This window comes from Colius striatus, chromosome 1, assembly GCF_028858725.1.
Source record: "Colius striatus isolate bColStr4 chromosome 1, bColStr4.1.hap1, whole genome shotgun sequence".
Classification (NCBI taxonomy): Eukaryota; Metazoa; Chordata; class Aves; order Coliiformes; family Coliidae; genus Colius; species Colius striatus.
In genome coordinates, this window is record NC_084759.1 from 29,673,190 (window position 1) to 29,694,404 (window position 21,215).

General features: G+C 39.0%; 1 protein-coding gene across 7 annotated transcripts in view; it reads left to right on the top strand.

Annotated features, from left to right (window-relative positions):
• The window catches only part of ZC3H13 (zinc finger CCCH-type containing 13), a 49,862-nt gene that overhangs the window by 17,745 nt on the left and 10,902 nt on the right, over positions 1–21,215 (top strand). For all 7 annotated transcript variants that reach the window (XM_061994892.1, XM_061994910.1, XM_061994883.1 and 4 more), the window contains 11 exons: positions 1,002–1,110; positions 3,460–3,599; positions 4,350–4,504; positions 5,568–5,765; positions 7,090–7,263; positions 10,829–11,142; positions 12,852–13,316; positions 14,190–14,372; positions 17,799–18,342; positions 19,440–19,543; positions 19,958–20,980. In XM_061994892.1, the coding sequence (XP_061850876.1) occupies positions 1,002–1,110; positions 3,460–3,599; positions 4,350–4,504; positions 5,568–5,765; positions 7,090–7,263; positions 10,829–11,142; positions 12,852–13,316; positions 14,190–14,372; positions 17,799–18,342; positions 19,440–19,543; positions 19,958–20,980 (3,409 nt within the window). The remainder of the gene's footprint in view (positions 1–1,001; positions 1,111–3,459; positions 3,600–4,349; positions 4,505–5,567; positions 5,766–7,089; positions 7,264–10,828; positions 11,143–12,851; positions 13,317–14,189; positions 14,373–17,798; positions 18,343–19,439; positions 19,544–19,957; positions 20,981–21,215) is intronic.

The window sequence follows — 21,215 nt, forward strand, 5'->3', positions numbered from 1 at the left end:
GGTGAGAACAAAGAGGATATGGGACAGGCTTTCATTATTTGCTCTTTCCGGTTTCCTACTTAATAATTTAACCTGAGATACTTCTAAGCTTGAGTCGGGGTTTGTTGTTGTTGTTTGGGAGTTTTTTTGCAAATAGTGAAAAAACATTGTCCTATGCGCCCCTAGAGCCCAGATAGATTATTTAGAGAATGTCAGTTCAGCAGAGGCAATAATGTAACCATGCATCTTTTCCCTTGCTGAATTCTAGTAGTATAAGAGCAGCACAGGTTCTGTTGCCATTTGAGCCTGTTCCCTGTAAGGGAACTAGCTTCTGTAGCTGTCTATAGGATCATCTGTCCCATGCAAAGTGGATGCTACTGCAATGGTTACATTTGTTCAAAACCTCGAGGCCAGTCAAAGTTCAAATATAAAGCTGTCAATAAAACTTTATTCCAGTGTGTTGCTTTAGACCCTTTTCCCTTTTCTGCCAGTCAAGGGTCTCTGCATTTTTTTTTTTTTGGAAATTTTATTATCCCTCCACATTCTTTATCTTCTGGAGAGTTAAATGGTTCAGCTTCTGAGACTTATCTGCCTTGCATATAAGTATTCTTATTTACAGCTGAGAAGTCTTTCTCAAGCTGTTAATTATACTCTTTAAAATGTTCATTAAACTTCCGGTCGTAAGAACCTGATATGTTTTTTTCGATTCCTGTTTTAGATTTTATTCTCTGATATGTGCTTGATTCTTTCTCTGCCTTTAAACTTTCTCATTTTATCAATCCTTTCGTCTCTATTTCCCCATCTGCTATTTGCATACTGATTTTATGAACTTGCATTAGAATGTGTTGCCTGTGGAGTCTTTGCTTATTTTAAGAAGGTGTTTGTTCAACAGGCTAAAGGAGAAAATGCTTTTTGTACTATAAAAGAGAAACAACCAAAATACCATGCAAAATAAACCTGCTTCTTCAGGCTTCTTCTAAAATAAAGTTGTTTACTCTAATGCAGCGTTTTTCCCTTTATAGAAAGAGTCTTCACGAGGAAGACATAGAGAAAAGGAGGATATCAAAATTACAAAGGAGAGAACACCAGAAAGTGAAGAGGAAAATGGGGATTGGGAAACAAATAGAGAAGGTAAGTATAATTAAACTAATGATCCCTCTACAGTTTGAGGAATTGCAAGATCACTGAGCTGTTAAGGAACAATTTCTTCCCTGTGTGAGTGACAGAGCACTGGAACAGGCTGCCCAGATGGGTTGTTGAGTCTCCTTCTCTGGGGACATTCAAAACCCACCTGGATGAGTTCCTACTCTAGGTGGCCCTGCTTTGGTATGGGAGTTGGACCAGATGATCTTTCGAGGTCCCTTCTAACCCCTAAGATTCTATGATTCCGTATGCAAAGCAAAATGCAGAATACTTTTATGCAGTAGACATTAATATTTGTTTTTGGAGGAGAGCAAAGGAACAATCTGAGTTGGATTGATACAGTGGTAAAACCAATGTATTTTTAAAACACAAGCTTTTTTTTTTTTCCTATTTCTATGTTTGACTCCTCAGACAAGGAACTGGGCCATAGACTGCTCTGTGGATGAACTTTTCATGTTTGGATCACAAGTTGAATCCAACTTACATCCAAAGTAGATTTGAAATTGGTCAGTCTGAGGAGGGAGAATAATTCCTTTGAATTTAAAAGCCAGCAGGTCTTTGTTGCATTAATTTGGAATGGTGTGAGCTGCCTCATTTACAAGGGCTTCATTAGAAAAAGTATAAAAACAGCTGAATGTAGCAATTAGAGAACTACTTATGTTCTGAAAACATGGTAAGAGTCTTGCAGTACCTTCTGTAGCTGGGTTTTTTTGGTTTGTTTTTTTTTTTTTTTAATGATTAAAAGGTGTTTTCATTGTCCTCTTTTGTAATGTTTGAATATGCAGACAGTTGAGGAAAAGACTGTTTCAGTTTTGCTAGAGACAGAGTACACCTTATAGTGGAATTAAGGCAACTTCTAATGAACTGTGGTGTTCACATAGTTTTCTGTCAGTGTTTCAGTAGTTGTTACAATATTTTAAGACATGAATCTTGATCCATTCTGAGTTCTGTTATAATGAATGTATTTACTATGAAGTATACTGAAAGTTGTTTGTGGGATGGAGCTCCTCTTTAAATTTCATTAAATAGGTAGTTTTTCTATAGTATGTACTGTAACTGTTGCAAATACTGTTTTGCTGTGTGTTAAGCACAATACATGAATAGAGAAGTAGCCATAATATATTTTCACTCCTTTCTAAATTTTGGATTTGGCTTGATTTAAGAAACTTTGACCTATGACAAGTATGCATAGAAATAGAATCTTAAATCAAAAGAGTTTGGAACATAGAAACCTCAAGTTTTATATAAATATATTATATGAATATCTTAAAACTTAGACACTGAGGCTTTCTCCTTGAGAACTATGACTTTTTTCAAAATAGCATTGATCAGTTACGTGGATCAAGTGGAATTACTGACTGTTAAGTTCTAGTGAGTTCTATATAAATGAACAGATGGACTGGAAAAGAACCTGTGCTGTTAAAAGCTGCAACTCTCTATAAGCTCTTCCCATGCATTTGTGACACATGAAGGGAGTTGGTAGACTGAACTGACTTATTGCAAAACCTTTTATGTAGTTCCTTTGTATAGGGAAGGGAGTAAAACGTAATGACTTTTTAATGAAGTCATCTTTTCTCTGACAGTTATTTTCCTCAAGTGTTTTCTAAGCATTAGACTTAAATGTCCATAAAATAAGAAATGTAAACAAAATGAAATTACTTTAATTTTCAGTAAGATTTCAGTTACAAGGCTTGAAGCATATGATATTAACTAGCCAAGGAATAAAACCTTTTCTGATGCGAAAACCAAACAGTAGTAATGTTTTAAAAACAGAAATAAACTCATAAAGTGTGCATTTCTCTAATGAAAGAGGTCATACAGACCTCTCCTTTTATTTAAAATCAATTTACAGATATGATTAAATAAGTGGATTATTTGACTTGTGGGATACTCTATTAAATAAAATACTCCAATATTATCCCTTACTATTTAAATTGGTTTCATCTGAGAGTTCCCAGTTAAGTAGTGCTCTATATTTTTGGACTTCCTGAAGACATAATTTATTTATATTAAATTAACATGAAAAAAAAAAAGTATTTACTGTGTTTCCCATGTTACCTCAGCTTAATAATTAAAGCAAGGCTCTGAAAGAAGTTCAAGTGGGTTTTTTTTTTTTTCAACTAATCTTAAGAATTTAACTGCAGGTTGTATGGAACTAACTAGAATAATTTTGAGTTTACACACATAATTGGAGGTTTGGTCTGGCTTCATTGATCCATTCATGCAGTGTTTAGAATTCATGAAAATATTTATACTCAGCATCCAATATGCTGAATGATATTACTTATTTCATATGTAATTTTTTATTAATCTATTTACCTTTTTTTTTAAATAAAGACTCTGATAATGGAGATGTTAATTACGATTATGATCATGAGCTGTCTTTGGAAATGAAGCGCCAAAAGATTCAGAGAGAACTCATGAAGTTGGAGCAGGAAAACATGGAGAAACGAGAGGAAATAGTCATTAAAAAAGAGGTTTGTATTACATAAATGTGAAATGAGAAAAATAAGTCATCAACCACTTCCTAAGCTTCTAATTGTTTCTTGGAAGATTTGAGCTCCCTTGGCTACCAATGTTCTCTTGTGTAACATTGTAGTAAGTAACTAGCACATAACTTATTATATGACTTAGATATTAGTTGTGAGTATCTGGTTAATCATCCAGCACCATAACCAAGTTTTGTGCTTTATAAAGTCAACCATTAAATGATGGGGATTGAATGCATTATTAATGACATCATAAAACTAATAAGACCTTTAACACGGAAGAAAGGTAGAAGAAAACACAAGGCATTTGCCGGGCTCCTTTTCCAACCTATTGTGTAGTAAGAGAGTAGCATGAAAGAGGCAAATCTGTGTGTTACAAATCCTGCAATTTTTGAGATTTAAAAAAAAAAAAAAGACCTGTAAAGAAGTCTTTCTTTTTAGACAAACTTGAGTGCTAACTGGGAACATAGTGATTTTAAACTTTTAGTCACAGTTTTTGTAATGTATTAATAGAGTGCACAATCTTCTCTGACCCTACTCTTTCCTCGTCATCTTCCTTTAATGGTGTTCTTCAAAAATAATGTGGTTTGTTTATTTCAGGTAGATGGGTACATGCTTAAGATCTTGGATACAGACTGTTACTTAATTTACACTTTTGATGTGTATCAGCACACAGGTCAGTTTGTGAACATGAATACCTTATTGGTTAACTTTTTTTTTTTTTTTTTCCCCCTCAAGATTTCTCCAGAGGTGGTTAGGTCGAAATTATCACCATCACCAAGAAAATCTAGCAAATCTCCAAAACGAAGATCCAGTCCTAAATCCTCATCTTCGGCTAGTAAGAAAGAGAAGAAAACGTCTACTGTATCTTCCCCACTTTTGGATCAGCAGAGGTCAGTATGTAGGTACATCTTGTGAGAAAGTGTGAACAGAGAACCATGGCAATTTATTTATTTCTTTATTTATTGGTTTTCCACAATTAATGTGTTGTTTTAATTTTCCCTGCTTTCAGGACTTTTGATTATATAACTTCAGGTGAAGGTCTCAAAATAGTGTGCTGCGAATCACCTTATGCATAAAGCTGTTACATGCATGTAGTTGTCAGTTGAGAAATTTCATGGTTTTCAAGCAGATCTTTTCTCTTTGGGTGTCTGGAGTCCCTAGGAGAGGATGAAGAAATACAAACTTTTAAAAAGTGATCAGCAGTTTTATTTGAAATGTTGCAGCCTATCAAGTAGCCTGTCTCGATTGAAGTAAAATGTTTAAAATTTGACCACCTGCCTGTTCTGTTGTTATAGCATATTGTTCAAGAAATAATGTTTGACTTCCAGAGCAGGGAATTTCTCAGAATTCAGGAGGGGAAAAGGAGTTGGGGGATGGAGGGGGAAAAAGTAAGGATAAGGTACATAAAAATCACAGGAAATTCACTGTGCTGGAACAAATCAGTCTCCAAAATCTGTTTCAAAGTTCTTGATGGCTGCTGGACCTTCTGAATCACTGTTTACAGCTCTTAGATAGGAAAGAAATAACAGGAACGGTGTAAGCAGTCACAGCTATATTTTCTAAGCAAAAGTCCCTACCAAAATAGCAGAAACAACATTGTTTTCCCTACAAGAGTGTACAGCATGGGCTAGTATGCTAAGTCTAAACAAATGTTTGCAGCTTGTGCAAGGACATTTTAACTTTAAGAACTGGTTCTGTCTGAACAGGTGCAACTCCTGTTTTTGTTCACTTGCTTCAGAAGTAAAGGTTATAAATGGAGTTGTTCAGTGTGAATTTTTATTCATCTTTCAATCAAGTACAGTTACTGAGCACTGCTTGCTAACAGAGTGGTGAATCCTAACCTAAAAGCTTCAAGGCCCATTACGTTACCTCTTTCTTGCCAACATCTGAGAAATCATTATTTGAAATAGTTGGCAGTCCTAATTTTCTTTTCCCCTGTTAATTTATCTCTAGGAGTTCTAAAAGTAACCAGAGTAAAAAGAAAGGTCCTCGTACCCCTAGTCCTCCTCCTCCAGTACAAGAGGAAACTCCCCTGGGGAAAAAACACAAAGAAAAACATAAAGCAAAAGAACGTTCAGAAGAAAAGGCAAGGGAGGTGAAAGAGAGAGGGCGTGACTTTGAAAGGCACAAGGAGAAAAAAGAGAAGCAGAGGTAAGTAATGTTAAAAGCTAATAATGCAACATCAGTGTAACTTTGCTTTTAAAGTTATTGTTAATAGAACACTGAATAATGAGGAATTTATATCTGCTTTGCCAACAAGCTTTTCAGTGCTCATTAACTATTTAGAATGTGTTATATAGATGGATTAGTAGTCTATAACAGATTGGTAGGTTTTAATTACATACATTAGTAAGTTTGTAAAATGCCTTTTGGAAAGACTCATTACTTTTCGGGAAGCTGGACCTTCACCAGTGAAGCAATTAGTTTGTCAAAGTCTTTATCGTATCGAAGTCATTCACTTATTTGCTTGCCTGCTCTTTTAAAATCAGAGGACCAATATCTTTCTCAGTTGTCAGTGGCACTTTTAAACTCCCTAATCTTCAGTAGGTTAAAAGTATTTCTGGAGTAGCCAAAGACTACTGCTATTTTAGAATTACTTCACTTCTGCATATATGTATGTCTCTCTATGTATATCTCAGATGGTGAATAAATGCAATCCATTTGTGAAAGCAGAGTGTGTGTTTGTAAGTGTTTACTTTTTGACTGGCATAGCAAAGGCTACTGAGTGGAAGCCCAGTGAATTCTGTGGTTTTAATTGGTTAAATAAATTACACCACTATTACTTTAAAATATATTCTTTCCCTTATGCTTGCACACTCCATTACTGGAAGGAGGTCATAAACAGTATAAAAGAACATTCTAGGTAGTGCAGAAAGGATGAAGAGAGTACTTGGCTTATCATTGTACTGTAATCAGGTATTGCTGTGGTGACTACAGCCTTTTTTTCAGTGGTGAATTTTTGTCTTTTTTTCCCCTACATAATAAAAATAAAGAAATAATGTCAAATCTTCATGATGTACAGTAAGTGAAATAGTTAAAGATTCTGACAGATCCTTCATTCATTTACAACTGTGATTAGCGTTTGAAAATAAATCTCAATTTGAGGCTCTTTAAATGAAGTTCTGACATTACAGATTTTTTTTTTTAATAGAGTAGCAAGATAATTCTCCATAGGTAGGAATTCTGTTTTACTGATATGTGAAATACTAGGTAAAATTCTAAGGATATATTTTTAGTTTTACCATATTCTAGTTTTGTATTTTACAGTCCAGTGATTTCCAAGAAATTTAGTGCCTGTCTTGCATTTTGAGTCTTACTAGCTTAAGGTAATTTCATATATGATATTACAGATGGAACAAATGTTAGTTCTTGGTCTTGTAAGCACAGAGTCTGTCTTGGAGTTGTTTTTAATTTCTTAGAAGTGTACTAATGCCATATTAAGCCCGTTAAACAAGCTGCTGTTTGTGTTTCCCAGGGATCCTTCTGAAAGCTCACATAGACAGAAGCGTTCTCCCAGTCCTGCAGATCATTCTGGCAGTAATTCTTCCCCTTCCAGGGAGTATTCACCACCTGCTACAAAGCGAAGACAAGCCTCGCGAGCCCCAGCCAAATCAACCACTCACAAGCATAACTTCTCACCCTCTCGCAGGTGGGAGGTCAAGTGCATGTTTTTTTATTTCCTTCATTGGTGCTAGTTTAGAAACTTCCTTTGTTGGTTTGACTGTGTTTCTGTATGTCTGTTGTGGGTATGTGTGCATCTTGAACACTTGAGCTCCGAGAGCTCTGCCTTATTTTTTTTTTTTGGCCAAGTTATTACATGGAGAGTACCTGTCATGTCAAGAACACAAGTCATGGTGCAGGCTTCTATTTATCAGTTCCTCTCAAATATTTTGGCAGAGTTTCTCTGTTCTAAAATGGGTATGGTGTTACACAGGTCCTTGCTCTACACGTCTTTCCTGAAAAGCAAGCATAACTAGCTAAACCATTACAATAACAAGGACAATTTCAGAGATCCTTCTTGCAGGAATCTTCAGTGAAGATACAATCATGGTAGTTCTAGGAGCCTTAAAATAAAAGTCTTTTACCATGCATGAAAAAAAAAGGGAAGACTTTTTATTTGCTCTGAAGGAGTGTGTAAGCTTAGGTTTATAGTGGCAGAGCTAAATATCATTGCAGCCTGTGTTTGTATAATGGAAAGGGAGGCATACTTATTTTCTGCACTTTGTTGAAGGATGGGGTAAGACACCAGATGTCATATATATCTGCATACTGATAAAAGAAGCAAAACAAACCCCATCCATTCAGCAGTCCTAAGAATCATAATAAAGCTCTCTTGCTGCTTCAGTGACTCATTTCAGCTGGAACAACATTGTATTGTTTCAAGATAGATGTCACTGATGGATACTTTTCTCTAAGTTAGGTTGTTTATAGCAGAGGGAGTACAAGCAGCCCGTTTCCCCTGCAGCTGGCAGTAGTAAGGAGACTGAAAAATACCTCTGCAGTACCCCTTTCCCAAGTTTTTTTAACTTACTCTGGGATTTTGTTTGTCACTGCCTGCTTGGGGGTGCAATGCAGACATATCAAGTGCTGTGTAGGGGAATGTTAAACAGGGAAGATAAATGGCCCTTCTGCTAGAAGCAGGGAAGGATATTTGAAATGGTTAGTTTGTCTCCAAGCCGTTGATATCCTTCCATCCAAGCCAATTTTGGTAACCTTGTGTTTCATAATAATGGTCTGATGGTGAAAAGCAAACGTAGTCTTAGTTTAAAGATGGTAAATCATTAAATTATATTAGGTTCTGTCAGTCATTGCTGGCCCTGACAATTTCAGTTTGAGGGCTTTGGAAATTTTACTACTAATTCCAGGCCATCAGTTTCATGTGTAAATGACAATGTGTACAGTCATCTCAGAGGCATGCAGGTTTCTTATTTCCTTATCAGTCAGAGCTCCCCTCTTGTGATAGAAAGCTTCATCCAGAATGAATGTATTATCCATGGAGATGGAGAAACTGAGTTTCCTCTTTCCTGCCATTCATGAGGAATGTTTATTGGCAGCACAAGGAGGCCTTGAGGCTTTTGAATTTTCCAGACAAAAGAAGCTACATGTAAGCATCCTGGGGGTCAGACTGTGTGTAGAAGTTCCAGGTATCGTTAAGCCACATGAGGAGCACATCAACTTGATCCCATACACTTTTAGGTCTTCAGACATGGAGATACAGAATTTTAATCTGTTGCTGAGGTGTCCAGATGTTTGCTGGCATTGACCTTCATAAATACATGTCAGTGGAATCATCTCCAAACCTGGCAATATCTGAGTGTATAAGTTTACAGACAGAGTATGAATTAAATGGAAAAAACAGATACAGCCTGTTCTTCAGACTGACCTAGTTAAGTGTGTTCCAAAGGCTCTTTGTGTTTTCTAGTAGAAAATATTTTTAGGGTAGATTTTCTAGTAGAGGTGAAGTGGCTGAGTTCAAGTATTGTTTCAGACTGTCCTGCAAAAATGTTGACTTACCAATTGACAAGTCTGAAGTGCCTCAACAGTCAAGTCACGATGCATCTTTTAGTGATTCCTTCTGTAATGGAATCTGTCTCTAAAACCACCGTAATTTTGAGATTGATTGTATGGTGGTCAGCATGCTGTTCCGTGGGGCTCTGAGGGCAGTTTTCTTGAGTCACTGACATTGACTGGAAGGAAGGGTGAAATGCTAATGCTAGAATACTTCCACCATGTTACCTTTTACCCAAAAAGGACTTCCTTACAAAGCTCCTAACTCAGGTTGACAATGCTTTCACTTCACATTCCATTAACCAAAGTTTTGCTCCTTGGAAGACAAATGATTGCTCTATGTTCTTGACATGAGGAGAATATTTTTTGCTTGTAGAGTCTGGGTCTGTAAAAAGCCTTAGACAGGAGATCCACTGCTGAGTAGCATTGGCTGGACCACTGTCCATTTGGCTCTTAGTGTCATGACGGGCTGTTAGCCCACTAACCTGAATTATTCTAGAGCTCATTCTCTTCAGAGTCCAACTGATATCAGCTGTCTCACTGAGAATTCCTTGTGACATTTTCAAGATATTCAGCAAAAGCTGTGTTACATATGTATCTTTCTCAACTGTTGGGCAAACGATTGTGGACAGGTACTACTGTGTTTGGTAAAGTAGTTCCTCTTTTGTGAGCCACCTAAAGCTAAGAGCTTCATCTGTATAATCTGGATGTTTGTCTGAAGTCACCAAAACTTTGTATGGACATTCAAAAACAGGAACTGAATTACTTAATTTTAAAGTGGGATTTTTGAAGATGTATTGGCCACCTGTGGTTTTCCTGCCTTTTTGGATTCTCTGAAATTTTGTGAAGTGGAAGGGAGCTGTGAGTTAAGGACAATGCGTATTTCATGAGAAAAGATATTTGCAAGTTGTTGTGATACTGATAAGGAGGAGCTCAAAGCTTTGAAGTGTGTGTTTGTCCACATTAGACTGTGTGAAGAATAATGTATTATGAAGAAATTTGTTTACTGTTGTTTAAATGATCTTTATTTAAGTGATGGGATTTCCAAGCTGAGAGTCTCTTTGTATACTTTTTATTACTGTTAGACATGAGTTTTCCCTGTTTGTGTAAACATTCCTGTTTACTAAAATGTTAAGTACATATGCATATAGACTTTCAGGATCCATTCCTAAATTGTTTAAGGATCAATGCTTTCAATTAAACAAAGAAGTTAAAAGCACACAAGAAGACACCATTGTTTTTTAAAAAAAATTAATGCTGTTGGAAACAGAAGTAGTAAAATTCCACCTTAGGTAACACTGTGTAAAAGTGTCTCATTTTACCATGAAGTCCAAAAAACATCTTATATTGAAGAAAAAAATTATTCTTGGTTTGCAAGTTGGGGAGGAGATAATGTGGGGTTTTTTTTGACTCCTCCCTCCCTCCCTTCCTCAGGAGAGCATTCTGGTAGCTGAGTACTATAATTTTGATTGAGCAGCTTGTCTTGGATTTTAAATAGATTGTATCCTTTTAAAGATGACAATACTTTGAAAGAATATCCTTGATATCCTTGAGGGAAGACTAGTTTGATGTTTTATAGCAACAGCACTTATTTTCAGCAGACAGAAGGTACAGAATGCACAAATTGTTCTAATCACTTTTTGGTGGCGTGTGGTAAGAACCTTTCAAGTCATTACATGTGTGCTTCTTTGAACTCTTCCTTGCAGATCTGCTTCTCCCTCAGGTCAGCGTCATTCTCCCATATCCTCCAGACATCACTCCTCTTCATCACAGTCAGGCTCCTCTGTTCAAAGACATTCTCCTTCTCCGCACCGCAAAAGAACTCCTTCTCCATCCTATCAAAGGACAGCTTCCCCGCCTGGCAGGCGAGGATCCTCTTCCCCCTACCCCCCCCACTCTTCCTCTTCTCCTCAGAGGAAGCGAAGCCCTTCGAGACACCGATCTCCCGGCAGAGAAAAGGGAAGGCACGACCGCGATCGGACCTCACAGTCTCACGACAGGCGCCACGACAGACGGGATGGTAGGAATGAAAAAAAAGCATTTCAGAATAATTTGTGTTGGCAAATTGCATTTTTCACCTTGACTTTTAAGCTGTGACATTGTCTGCACCTATCCCAATGTCTAGGGGATGAGGAAAAGACTGGGTGTTATTGTTATTCCGGTGCTGTTTTCAGGGGCTGTGTACTGGAGTATTCCTGATAGACCTGCTTATGTAGGCACAGCTCATTGTGAAACTCCTGTAGGCATGTGTCTGGGTGACTCTTGTGTAGTGAAATGGTGGTGTCAATAGGTAAGCAATCTTCTTGTGGAATCAGGCATATATTAGTTGGATCAGCTGAGTGAGGGCAGGATATTTGTAAGTAATTATTACTCTTTTCTGTGAGGCACTCAAATGATAATCCAGTTCTCACTGATTTCTCTGTTGTCTTTTTACTTAACACTAAGTGAGGTGTATGCAAAGAAACAATCATTCCCTCTGGAAATTTGTAAAGCTGGTTGAAAATTTGTGATGGACGAACATGCTGTTTCTCAGAGAATACATATTTCATCTTATTTTTAGACTGGATATGAACTTGCCTTCCTGTAAGCAGTAACATTAAAAATAAGTCATTAAAACCCTCCAAAACAAAACCCATTGAAAAAAAAAACCTAGCAGGGCATTTAGATCTTAAAAGCAAGTGGACTAAATATAATGTAAATTTCCTGAAAATGTATGTGTAGAATCATAGAATGGTAGGGGTTGGAAGGGACCTTTACAGATCATCCAGTCCAACCCCCCTGCTAAAGCACATCCACCTCAATCAGGTCACAGAGGAACACATCCAGGTGGGTTTTGAAAACCTCCAGAGAAGGAGACTCCACAACCCCTCTGGGAAGCCTGTGCCAGGACTCCCTCACCCTCACGGCAAAATAGTTTTTCCTTATGTTTAAGTGGAACTTCTTGTGTTACAGCACCTTCCCATTGCTGCTTGTCCTGTTGCTAGCTACAATATAAAAAACGGATGCCCCAGCCTCCTGACATCCACCATTTAGATATTTGTAAATGTTAATAAGATCTCCCCTCAGTCTCCTCTAGACTGAACAGCCCCAGCTCCTGCAGCCTTTACTCGTAAGGAAGATGCTTCAGTCTCCTGATCATCTTGATGGCCCTGTGGCTGGACTCTCTCCAGCACTTCCCTGTCCCTCTTGAGCTGGGGAGCCCAAAACTGAACACAGGACTCCAGATGAGGCCTCACCACGGCAGAGTAGAGGGGGACTAGAATCTCCTTTGGTCTGCTGGCCACACTCTTTTTGATGCCTCCCAGAATGCCATTGGCCTTCTTGGCCATGAGGACACATTGTTGGCTCATGTTCAGTTTATTATCAACCAGGACTCCCAGGTCTCTCTCTGCAGAGCTGCTCTCCAACTGTATAGAGGGAAAAAAAGAATCTATGACTGGAGAAATGATCCTGCTTGTTCTCCAGTGTGTTTGAAATTTATTTTCATTGTGCTTATTGTCTTTTGAACAGGTAAATAGTTACCAAGTACAGTTTCAAATTCACAAAAAGATATTTACCTACACCTTCAGGAAGCTTTTGATACCCAACACGATCTCCTACCTACCTATTAATTTTGATGTTTCTATGTGTCAGAAGTCTGTTTTGACTGTGTTATTTTAGTGTTCTCTGATACATTTTTGCTTGCTTTCATTAATCTAGGCATATAACATTCTTTTAAACATTTTACAGAAACTAGAGGGAAAAGGGAAAAAGAAAGAGAAACAAGAGATGATCGTGATTATGACCAGGAGCAGAGTACCTCCAGGGATCACAGAGATGACAGAGAGTCTCGGGACGGAAGAGACCGGAGGGAGCCGAGAGACAACAGAGATCGGAGGGAGCCAAGGGAATCCAGAGACACTCGAGACTCTCGAGACACGAGAGATTATGGCAGAGATACCAAGGACAGTCGTGATCAGAGAGACTCACGCTCCACACGAGATTCCCACGACTACAGAGACAGAGAGAGTCGTGATGCCCATAAAAAGGATGACCAGTATCAGGAGGACTCACGCAGCTATGGAAGGTCCCATGGCAGAGAGGAAAGCTCTCGTGCAGAGACAAGGAATGACTCCAGAAGTGACTCCAGAAATGACAGCAGAAGTGATAGAACTGGCAGAAGTCGAGGCAGAGGCCCAGAATTGTCTGACAAGGGTATTGCATGATTAATGAGTTGCTATCATTGGAGATTAAATATTGACGTTCAAGCTCTGCCAGATAGTTCATGTTTTTAAAGCTACGTTGTCATTTAATGAGAACAACTGCTTAAGTTTATAGCACTTCCATGTTCTCCCTTCATTAAAGTGGCATAACATTGGTATTCTGCCATCCCATTATAAAACAAACCCCAACCCTTACATCACTCCAATGTTTCTGCAACCCTAGATTTTCACAGGGACTACAAACACAAATGAGAGGCTGACGTGTAGTGGAAGATTTGGAGTGTGTCAAAGTACTAAACAGCAGTGTTTTTGTATTCTCTCTCAAAAATAACTCCATGCCTTAGGTACTTGAAGACCCATCTTTCACACATATCCATATCTCTCCAACCCCTCTCCCTGCACCCCCACCTTCTTGATTGACCAACGAAAAAGTGATTTTTAACTTGTGGGAATATTTTTGAGTCTGATGCACTTTGCAGAACAGCTTCACTTAGCCAAAACACATTTACTATAGATGGTTAAAACATGATTTTCATAGGCTTAATGTGACATGTTCAGTAGGGAAATGACATACAGTTTTTACATGAAAAAAGAACTGTCCTTGGGACTGTTCCACTTCTAATCAGGATACATCATGCTATGTCCAAGGGATGATCATTTACAAAGTCTTGAGTTTGCAATCTGAAAACAATGACTTTAAAACATCTGAAATTTTAGTTGTTGGTTGAGTTTGATGCCACAGATTCTGCTTCCATGAACAGTTAATTCAAGTTATTAAAAGTTACTACTTTAATATAAAATATCAGTGAATTTCCTTGCATGTGGAAACATCTTTTCTCTGTTAATTACGTACATCTCTTTTTAGGGAGTCGGGGGACTAGAGGATCCCAGGCTGATGGTCACAGCAGTAGTGGAAACTACCATGACAGCTGGGAATCAAGGAGTAGCTACCCTGATCGGGACCGCTATGACAGTCGAGAACAAGCAAGGGATTCCTCCTTTGAAAGAAGACATGGTGAGCGGGACAGGCGTGACAACAGGGAAAGAGGTATGTTTTTACACATACATGCATAGTCAAATGTATTCATATGAATGTGTATTTGTCTCTCCCTCTGTTTTCTTCCTTGTTCTGTCATCACACCACTACTTCATAAATAACTCATTTAACACCACATTCTGACAGCAGTCCTATCCTTGATGTAATTTAACTTCTGTTGTAAGATCTCTCACTGGCAGTGTCTGTCTGAATTCTGTGGCCTTTCTCCTTTCCTATGGCTGGATTTTGGCACCTTCTGTTTTTATTCGAGTAGACTTTAAACTTCTTCAAGAGTTTTGCCTTGAACAACTTCAATGTAAAATGTTTTTTCCTTCCTCTTTGCCTCCTCCTCCAGTGTATGTAAGCTTTGAGTCATGATTGCATTTCATTACTGTCTGCATAGAAATGTTGACTTTTGAACTGTAAATTACTTGAGTGTTGTTTGGGGAAGGCCTGATTTCTAGACTGACTTAGTGACAGACTATTTACTTCTAAAGTAAGTGACAGTTTAAATTTACGATTAATTAAAAAAAAATGCCTGAGGAATTTAATAATGACTCATGCTTTGCTGTGGTCAATGATAATTGACTAGTAAGTGTTGGTACAGATAGCAGCCATCATGGCAAGAGTAGGCCAGACTCTTCTTTTACATGATACACTTCTGCACCTGAAAGAGTACTGTGTCACTTGGTACCAACTTCAGCTCTGGAAAACATTTGTATTGCTGACCAATTAAGAGAACAGAAGGAGTCAGTGAAATTCACGTAGCATGGAAATGAAAGGAGGACCTGTGGAGATATAAAATTACAGTGATTTTTTTTCCTTGCATGAGGTTTGATTTGGAAGTGACAGATATAGTCTAGCTATTGATTAGCTTCAGTTTTTCAAAGGGATAGATTGTATTCTACTTTGAGAGATACTTTTTGGCCCATCAACATGTATCTGTAGTTGCTTGTTCTTGTGAAAGATTCTGCTTTAGATTCCCTCCCGTCTTCAAAGGAGGATTTTTCTTGTTAGTTGAAAACTCCTGCAGTCTTAGGATGTGTTCTGGGGGTTAGCTTTCGCAGGCTACCTTTCATCTCTTCCACTTCCCAACTCCCAGTAAATTCTACATGTATTATAATGTAAATTGTGCTCTTCGTATCACACCGAGTTTGTAATTTATTAAGATTTAAAAAAAAAAAAACACCACAACAAACAACCACCTCCCAAAAAAGACCAACTTGGAAGTAAAAATATGTCATCACAACAAAATTAATTTTTAGAAGGGAAGTTGCTTTGAGTGGGTTGTGTTTCACTTGGCAGGAGGGGAATAAAGAGCTTGAATGGTGGTAAGACTTGCTATTCTCTTCCTTAAATTGTTTTTTGTAATAATGAATCTTCCTAGAGTTAGAGGAAGTCTAGACCACAGTCAAGATAGATTTTAGTTGGTACTTAATTCTATGATATGTAAGGAGCCTTTTTAGTATGATTTTGAAATGCAAGCTTGCAAATTTGTGCTGCCTTTTATTCAGCTAAAGCAAATATGTAGGTGTTCCAGACAACTACTGGAACAGCAATTCACAAAATGAAGTCACGTAAGTGCTGACTGTCCACATTGAATTGTCTAAATACGCTTCTGGTATCGTGATTCATGAGAGACTTTGACGTGGATGCATTATCACCAAAACTGAGAGAACGATTGGGTGTACAGAACTGCTGTGTAAAATCTAAATAATTATTATGCACAGTAAACCATGTTATAATGTTACAGACACCATGAAAAGAATATAAAAGCTGTTCACAAAGCCAATTGCATGGATTGATGATTTACCCTGTTAAAAATAGAAGTGTTACATCCATGGCAGAAATGTCACTCAAGTTTGCTTTTAATTTCACCTGGTAACAGGGGAGCATTGAGTCATTGTTAATTTACTCGGAGATGAAAATTGATTAAACTGATGGAAATGCACGTGCTATTGATTTAATTCTGTTCAAACTCTGCTGGCTTGCCCCTGGCGGACATTGTCTCAATTTACAGTGAAGCGGACACTCAGCTTCAGAGTAATGGACCGAAAAATGTCAACCTCTGTCCATGCCAGTTTTTGCTGGTTTTGTATAGTGGTTTTAATAGATATTGTGGAAAAATGGTTTTATTGTGGTTCAAATACTACTAATATCAGCATAGAAATTGTTATGGAGTCATTGCTAGAAATAAAAACCAACTACTCAAAATATAATTAACAAAATGCAGCTAAATCTGTGGAGAGCAAATAAATGTGGAGAGCATTAGATAAGTCAGGTTTCACTGTCCGTCTGGATCAGTCATTTTCTACGTAAGTTTAGTTTTCTCACTGTCTGAGCAGTTAATATCTCAGCTTCTAAAATGATAAGACTCTGCAGTGAATACTTGTGAAAAGTTCCAGCAGTTCTGCTTCCCATATTTCCTTGTTGCCTCTCCCTTTCTTGTGGATTTGGTTGCGTAATCTGTGCAGAGATCTCTTCTTCTGTGATGAGACTAGCCAGTATTTCTTATTTGCCGGTAACTTTTATTCTGCATAACAATAATATAATAGTAATAAATGATAATATGAGAAAAGGCTGCGGGAACTGGGGCTGTTTAGTCTGGAGAAGAGGAGACTGAGGGAGGATCACATTAATATTTACAAATATCTAAATGGTGGATGTCAGGATGTTGAGGCATCCCTTTTTTCTATTGTAGCTAGCAACAGGACATGGGGTAATGGAATGAAGCTGGAACACAGAAAGTTCCATTTAAACTTAAGGAAAAATTATTTTTCCTGTTAAGGTGAGGGAGCCCTGGCACAGGCTGCCCAGGGAGGATGTGGAGTCTCCTTCTCTGGAGGTTTTCAGAACCCACCTGGATGTGTTCCTGTGTGACCTGATTGAGGCAGACCTGCTTTAGTAGGGGGTTGGACTAGATGATCTCTGAAAATCCCTTCCAACCCCTACCATTCGATGATAAATAGCGTGAGTTCTTGTGAAGCCCATGACTCTTAAGAGATTTAGGAAGTAAGATTTTTGTACAGATTTATTAACATTCCATGTGTATGTCATTCAGAGCTTTTTGAGACCTCACACCAGGTTTTGAATCATTGAGTGATCCAACAGCAACAGCTAGGCTGTGAGGTGCTTAATTATCTTGTGATGCCATTCAGAAAAATCTAAGTAGAAGATAAAATTTTTGTAGCAACTTTTGGTTAAAATAAAGAAAGCCCACTCCCTAATTAGTGAAAAAAATCTTTACAAATTAATACTGCTTTTTGTCTTTTTCCTGCTGCAAAGAGAATTTCCGAGTTTCTGCAGGAAGCTGATTTTCATTTAATGCAAACCAACATCTAGGTTGTCAAAACCAAAGCCTCTTGCATTTTTATTAGTGTAGTGGAATTGGCATATGTCCCTTTAGCACTTGGCAATCAAACCTGCTTCTCTTCACAGATCAGAGAGCAAGCTCACCAGTGCGCCATCAAGGACGAAGCGATGACCTCGAGCGAGATGAAAGGAGAGAAGAGCGAAGGGTAGATCGGTCTGATGATCGGAGAGATGAAAGGGCCCGGGAGAGAGAGCGAGAAAGGGAGAGGGACCGGGAGAGGGAAAGAGAAAGAGATCGGGAGAGAGAAAGGGAGAAGGAAAGAGAGCTGGAACGAGATCGTGCTCGGGAACGCGAGAGGGAGAGAGAGCGGGACAAAGACAGGGACCGCGAACGGGACCGAGACAGGGACCATGACAGGGACAGGGAACGAGAGAGGGAGAGAGAGAAGGAGCGGGAGCGAGAGCGGGAGGAGCGAGAAAGGGAGCGAGAGCGAGAGAGAGATCGGGAGCGGGAACGAGAACGGGAGAGAGGCCGAGACAGGGATAAAGAGAGAGACCGCCAGAGGGACTGGGACGACAAAGAAAAAGGAAGGGAAGACCGCAGGGATAAGAGAGAGGATATCCGAGAAGAAAGAAGCTCGAGAGATGTCCATGAGGAAAGAAAATCCAAGTGAGTGGATCTGAATATTACTTTAATCAAAGACAAAACAAAAAAGGAAAAAAAAGGGCACTGTTTAACTGTGGATCTCAGTAAATCAGTAAGCAGAGGAATATTGTAAGGAGGAAGATAATCCTATATATGCAGAGGTCTGCTCTGCAGCCATGTCTGCCCTGGGTCTGCATGGCACATGCTAGTGACCCCAAAACTATGACTCTGCTGATGAAGTTAGTCTGATGCTTTGTTAGTGCAGAATCATGGAACTGATGAGGGACTAATAACTGAGAAAGATTTTTTTGTTGTTGTTGTTTTCACTTCTAAGTGTACTTGTGTGGCCTTGCCTTTAATAATGCAGGCATTTTTGAAAACGCAATAGTAGCCTGTAGAACCTTTGGAAGCGTGGAAGATCAGATAGCAGCTAATTTGGTCAAGGTTCATGAGTTTATTTGTTAATTTTCTGTGGAATATGCATCACTCTTTGTGCTACTATATTTTCAAACGAGAAGGCTACCAGTGAAGGTGTGAGCAATATCCCAAGTACACGTGTGGTGCTTCCTTTAAGTGTGTAGCACTGATTCACTCTATTCCTCTTTTTGGTTTTTTTTTCATTTAATACAGTAAATTTCTCATTGTTCTATCAATAAAAGCAAAGCAGTGTTGCCCTGAATGGCTACTCTGCTTGGAAATAATTAGCTTTTGTGTGAGAGAATTGTTATCTGGTACAAGCTCTTCCCTATCACACTGCGGGAGCAGTACGCAAGTGCTTGAGTGGGAGCTTAGCTGCCAGCTCCGGTGAACTCTCTTCAAAGGTCATTGCCACAGGGAAAAAATGATCTTAAAAGTCTTTCATAACTTTTTACTAAAAAAATAGTCTTAAATGTTTGAGTTTCAGCTTAAGTTAGTTTTATGGTCAGTATGCAAGTATGATCATAGTTACAGCTTTGGAATAACAGCTTGTTAAACTACAGAACTTCCTGACATCCTTTGATGTGCTGCCTTCTCTATGGAGTGCTTAGGCTTTGGGGATTCTGTTGATGACACATTCAATTAATGAATATTTTCTTTAAAGAATCCTGAAGAAATTTGACTTGTATGTGTTTCTTCCTCAGGAAGCGTCACAGAAATGAAAGCAGTCCGAGTCCTCGTCAATCACCCAAGCGTCGCCGTGAGCACTCTCCTGATAGTGACGCTTACAACAGCGGAGATGACAAAAGTAAGCAGGAGTGGGCTGTCTGTGCAGCAGGATCCAGCTCACCCTCTGCCTGTGGAAAATAATTTGCATTCTTAAATAGAAAAATCACGGGGAAAGCTTTAATAAGTGTCCTCCGCCCCTTGTTTTTATGAGCAACACCATTTTTGCTAATCTATCTTTATCTCTTTATCATCATCTTGACAGTATGTGTTAGGTCTGCCAAGTGATAATGACTTCCACATCTGCAGTGTAAGAGCTGTAATATTGACCAAAATGGAAGTAGTCTGTTGATTCTGCATCAATAGAAAAACTCAAGTAATGTAAAGGAAATGGATTATGTGTCTTAATTGATGCTTTTTAGGATGCACAAAGTACCAGGTGCTCACACGTCCTCCCTCATAAACAAATGAGTATTTCCTTTTTCCCATTTTGCAGATGAGAAGCACAGACTTCTGAGCCAGGTCGTGCGGCCACAGGAGCCCCGATCACTGAGCCCCTCCCACGTTGCAGAGGAGCGGCAGAGTCGCTGGAAAGAGGAGGAGAGAAAATCCGACAGGAAGGAAAGTTCCCGGCGTTACGAAGAACCAGAGTTTAAAGAGCGGATTTCTTCAGCAGATAAGCAAAGAGAGCAACCAGATACTTCAGAAAGCTCCCGGTCCAGGGTTCAGGAAAATCTTGGACGCCGTCCTTCTGAAGAAAGAGATGCTTCTGATAGAATGCACGATGACAGCAAGAAGAAGTCTAAGGTACAGAAAAAGGCCACAAAGAAGAAGAAAGATGATGATAGTGGGGTGGAAAGGTACCCTACTGAATCAACGACTGAGGAAAGCCAAGTCTTTTCACCTAAGAAAGGTCAAAAAAAGAAAAATGTAGAGAAAAAACGGAAGAGATCCAAGGGTGATTCCGAGGTTTCTGATGAAGAAATTGTTCCACATCATAAGAAGAAGAAAGGCCCAAGAACTCCTCCTGTAACAAAAGAAGAATTGGTTGAAGCACCACCTGAGAAAACTGTGGCAGAAACTGTCCCCCAGAAAAGAGAAGACACGACCTTTAGTGACTGGTCAGATGAAGATGTTCCTGAACGTGGTGACATTGTCGTTCCAGAAAGAAGCACTGAGGATTCCCACAGAAAAAGTCACAGGACGAGGGGAGAAAAGGTGGAAGCCCCTCACATTACAATAGAGGATGGACCACACCGTAAACCTGTGGATCAAAAGCGCAGCAGCAGCCTTGGTAGCAATCGGAGCCACGCCTCAAGCAGACTTAGGTCCCCTTCCAATGAGTCAGCTCATCGCAGTGGAGATGACCAGACGGGACGGAAGAGGATCCTGCACAGTAGCTCTAGAGACAGGGATAGAGACAGGGACAGAGAGAAGAAAAGCTTAGAAATCACTGGAGAGAGGAAGTCCCGTATTGATCAGCTGAAACGAGGGGAACCCAGTCGCAGCACATCTTCAGGTACTGAGATACATTTTAGTGAGACTGATCTATCATTCTGTGTAAAAGTACAAAGGTCCACATCATTCTTGCGTGGCTGTACAGTCTTTTGCATTTGTACTTAGTGGGAAGGGAGAGAGAGACAGAAGTGCTCTCTGCCATTCATTGTAAAACTGGAGTGAATTAAGATTCCCAAAAAGTGTTACCATGTTTGAAGAGCTGATTCTCAGTGGACAGGATTACCACTTTGTTTACA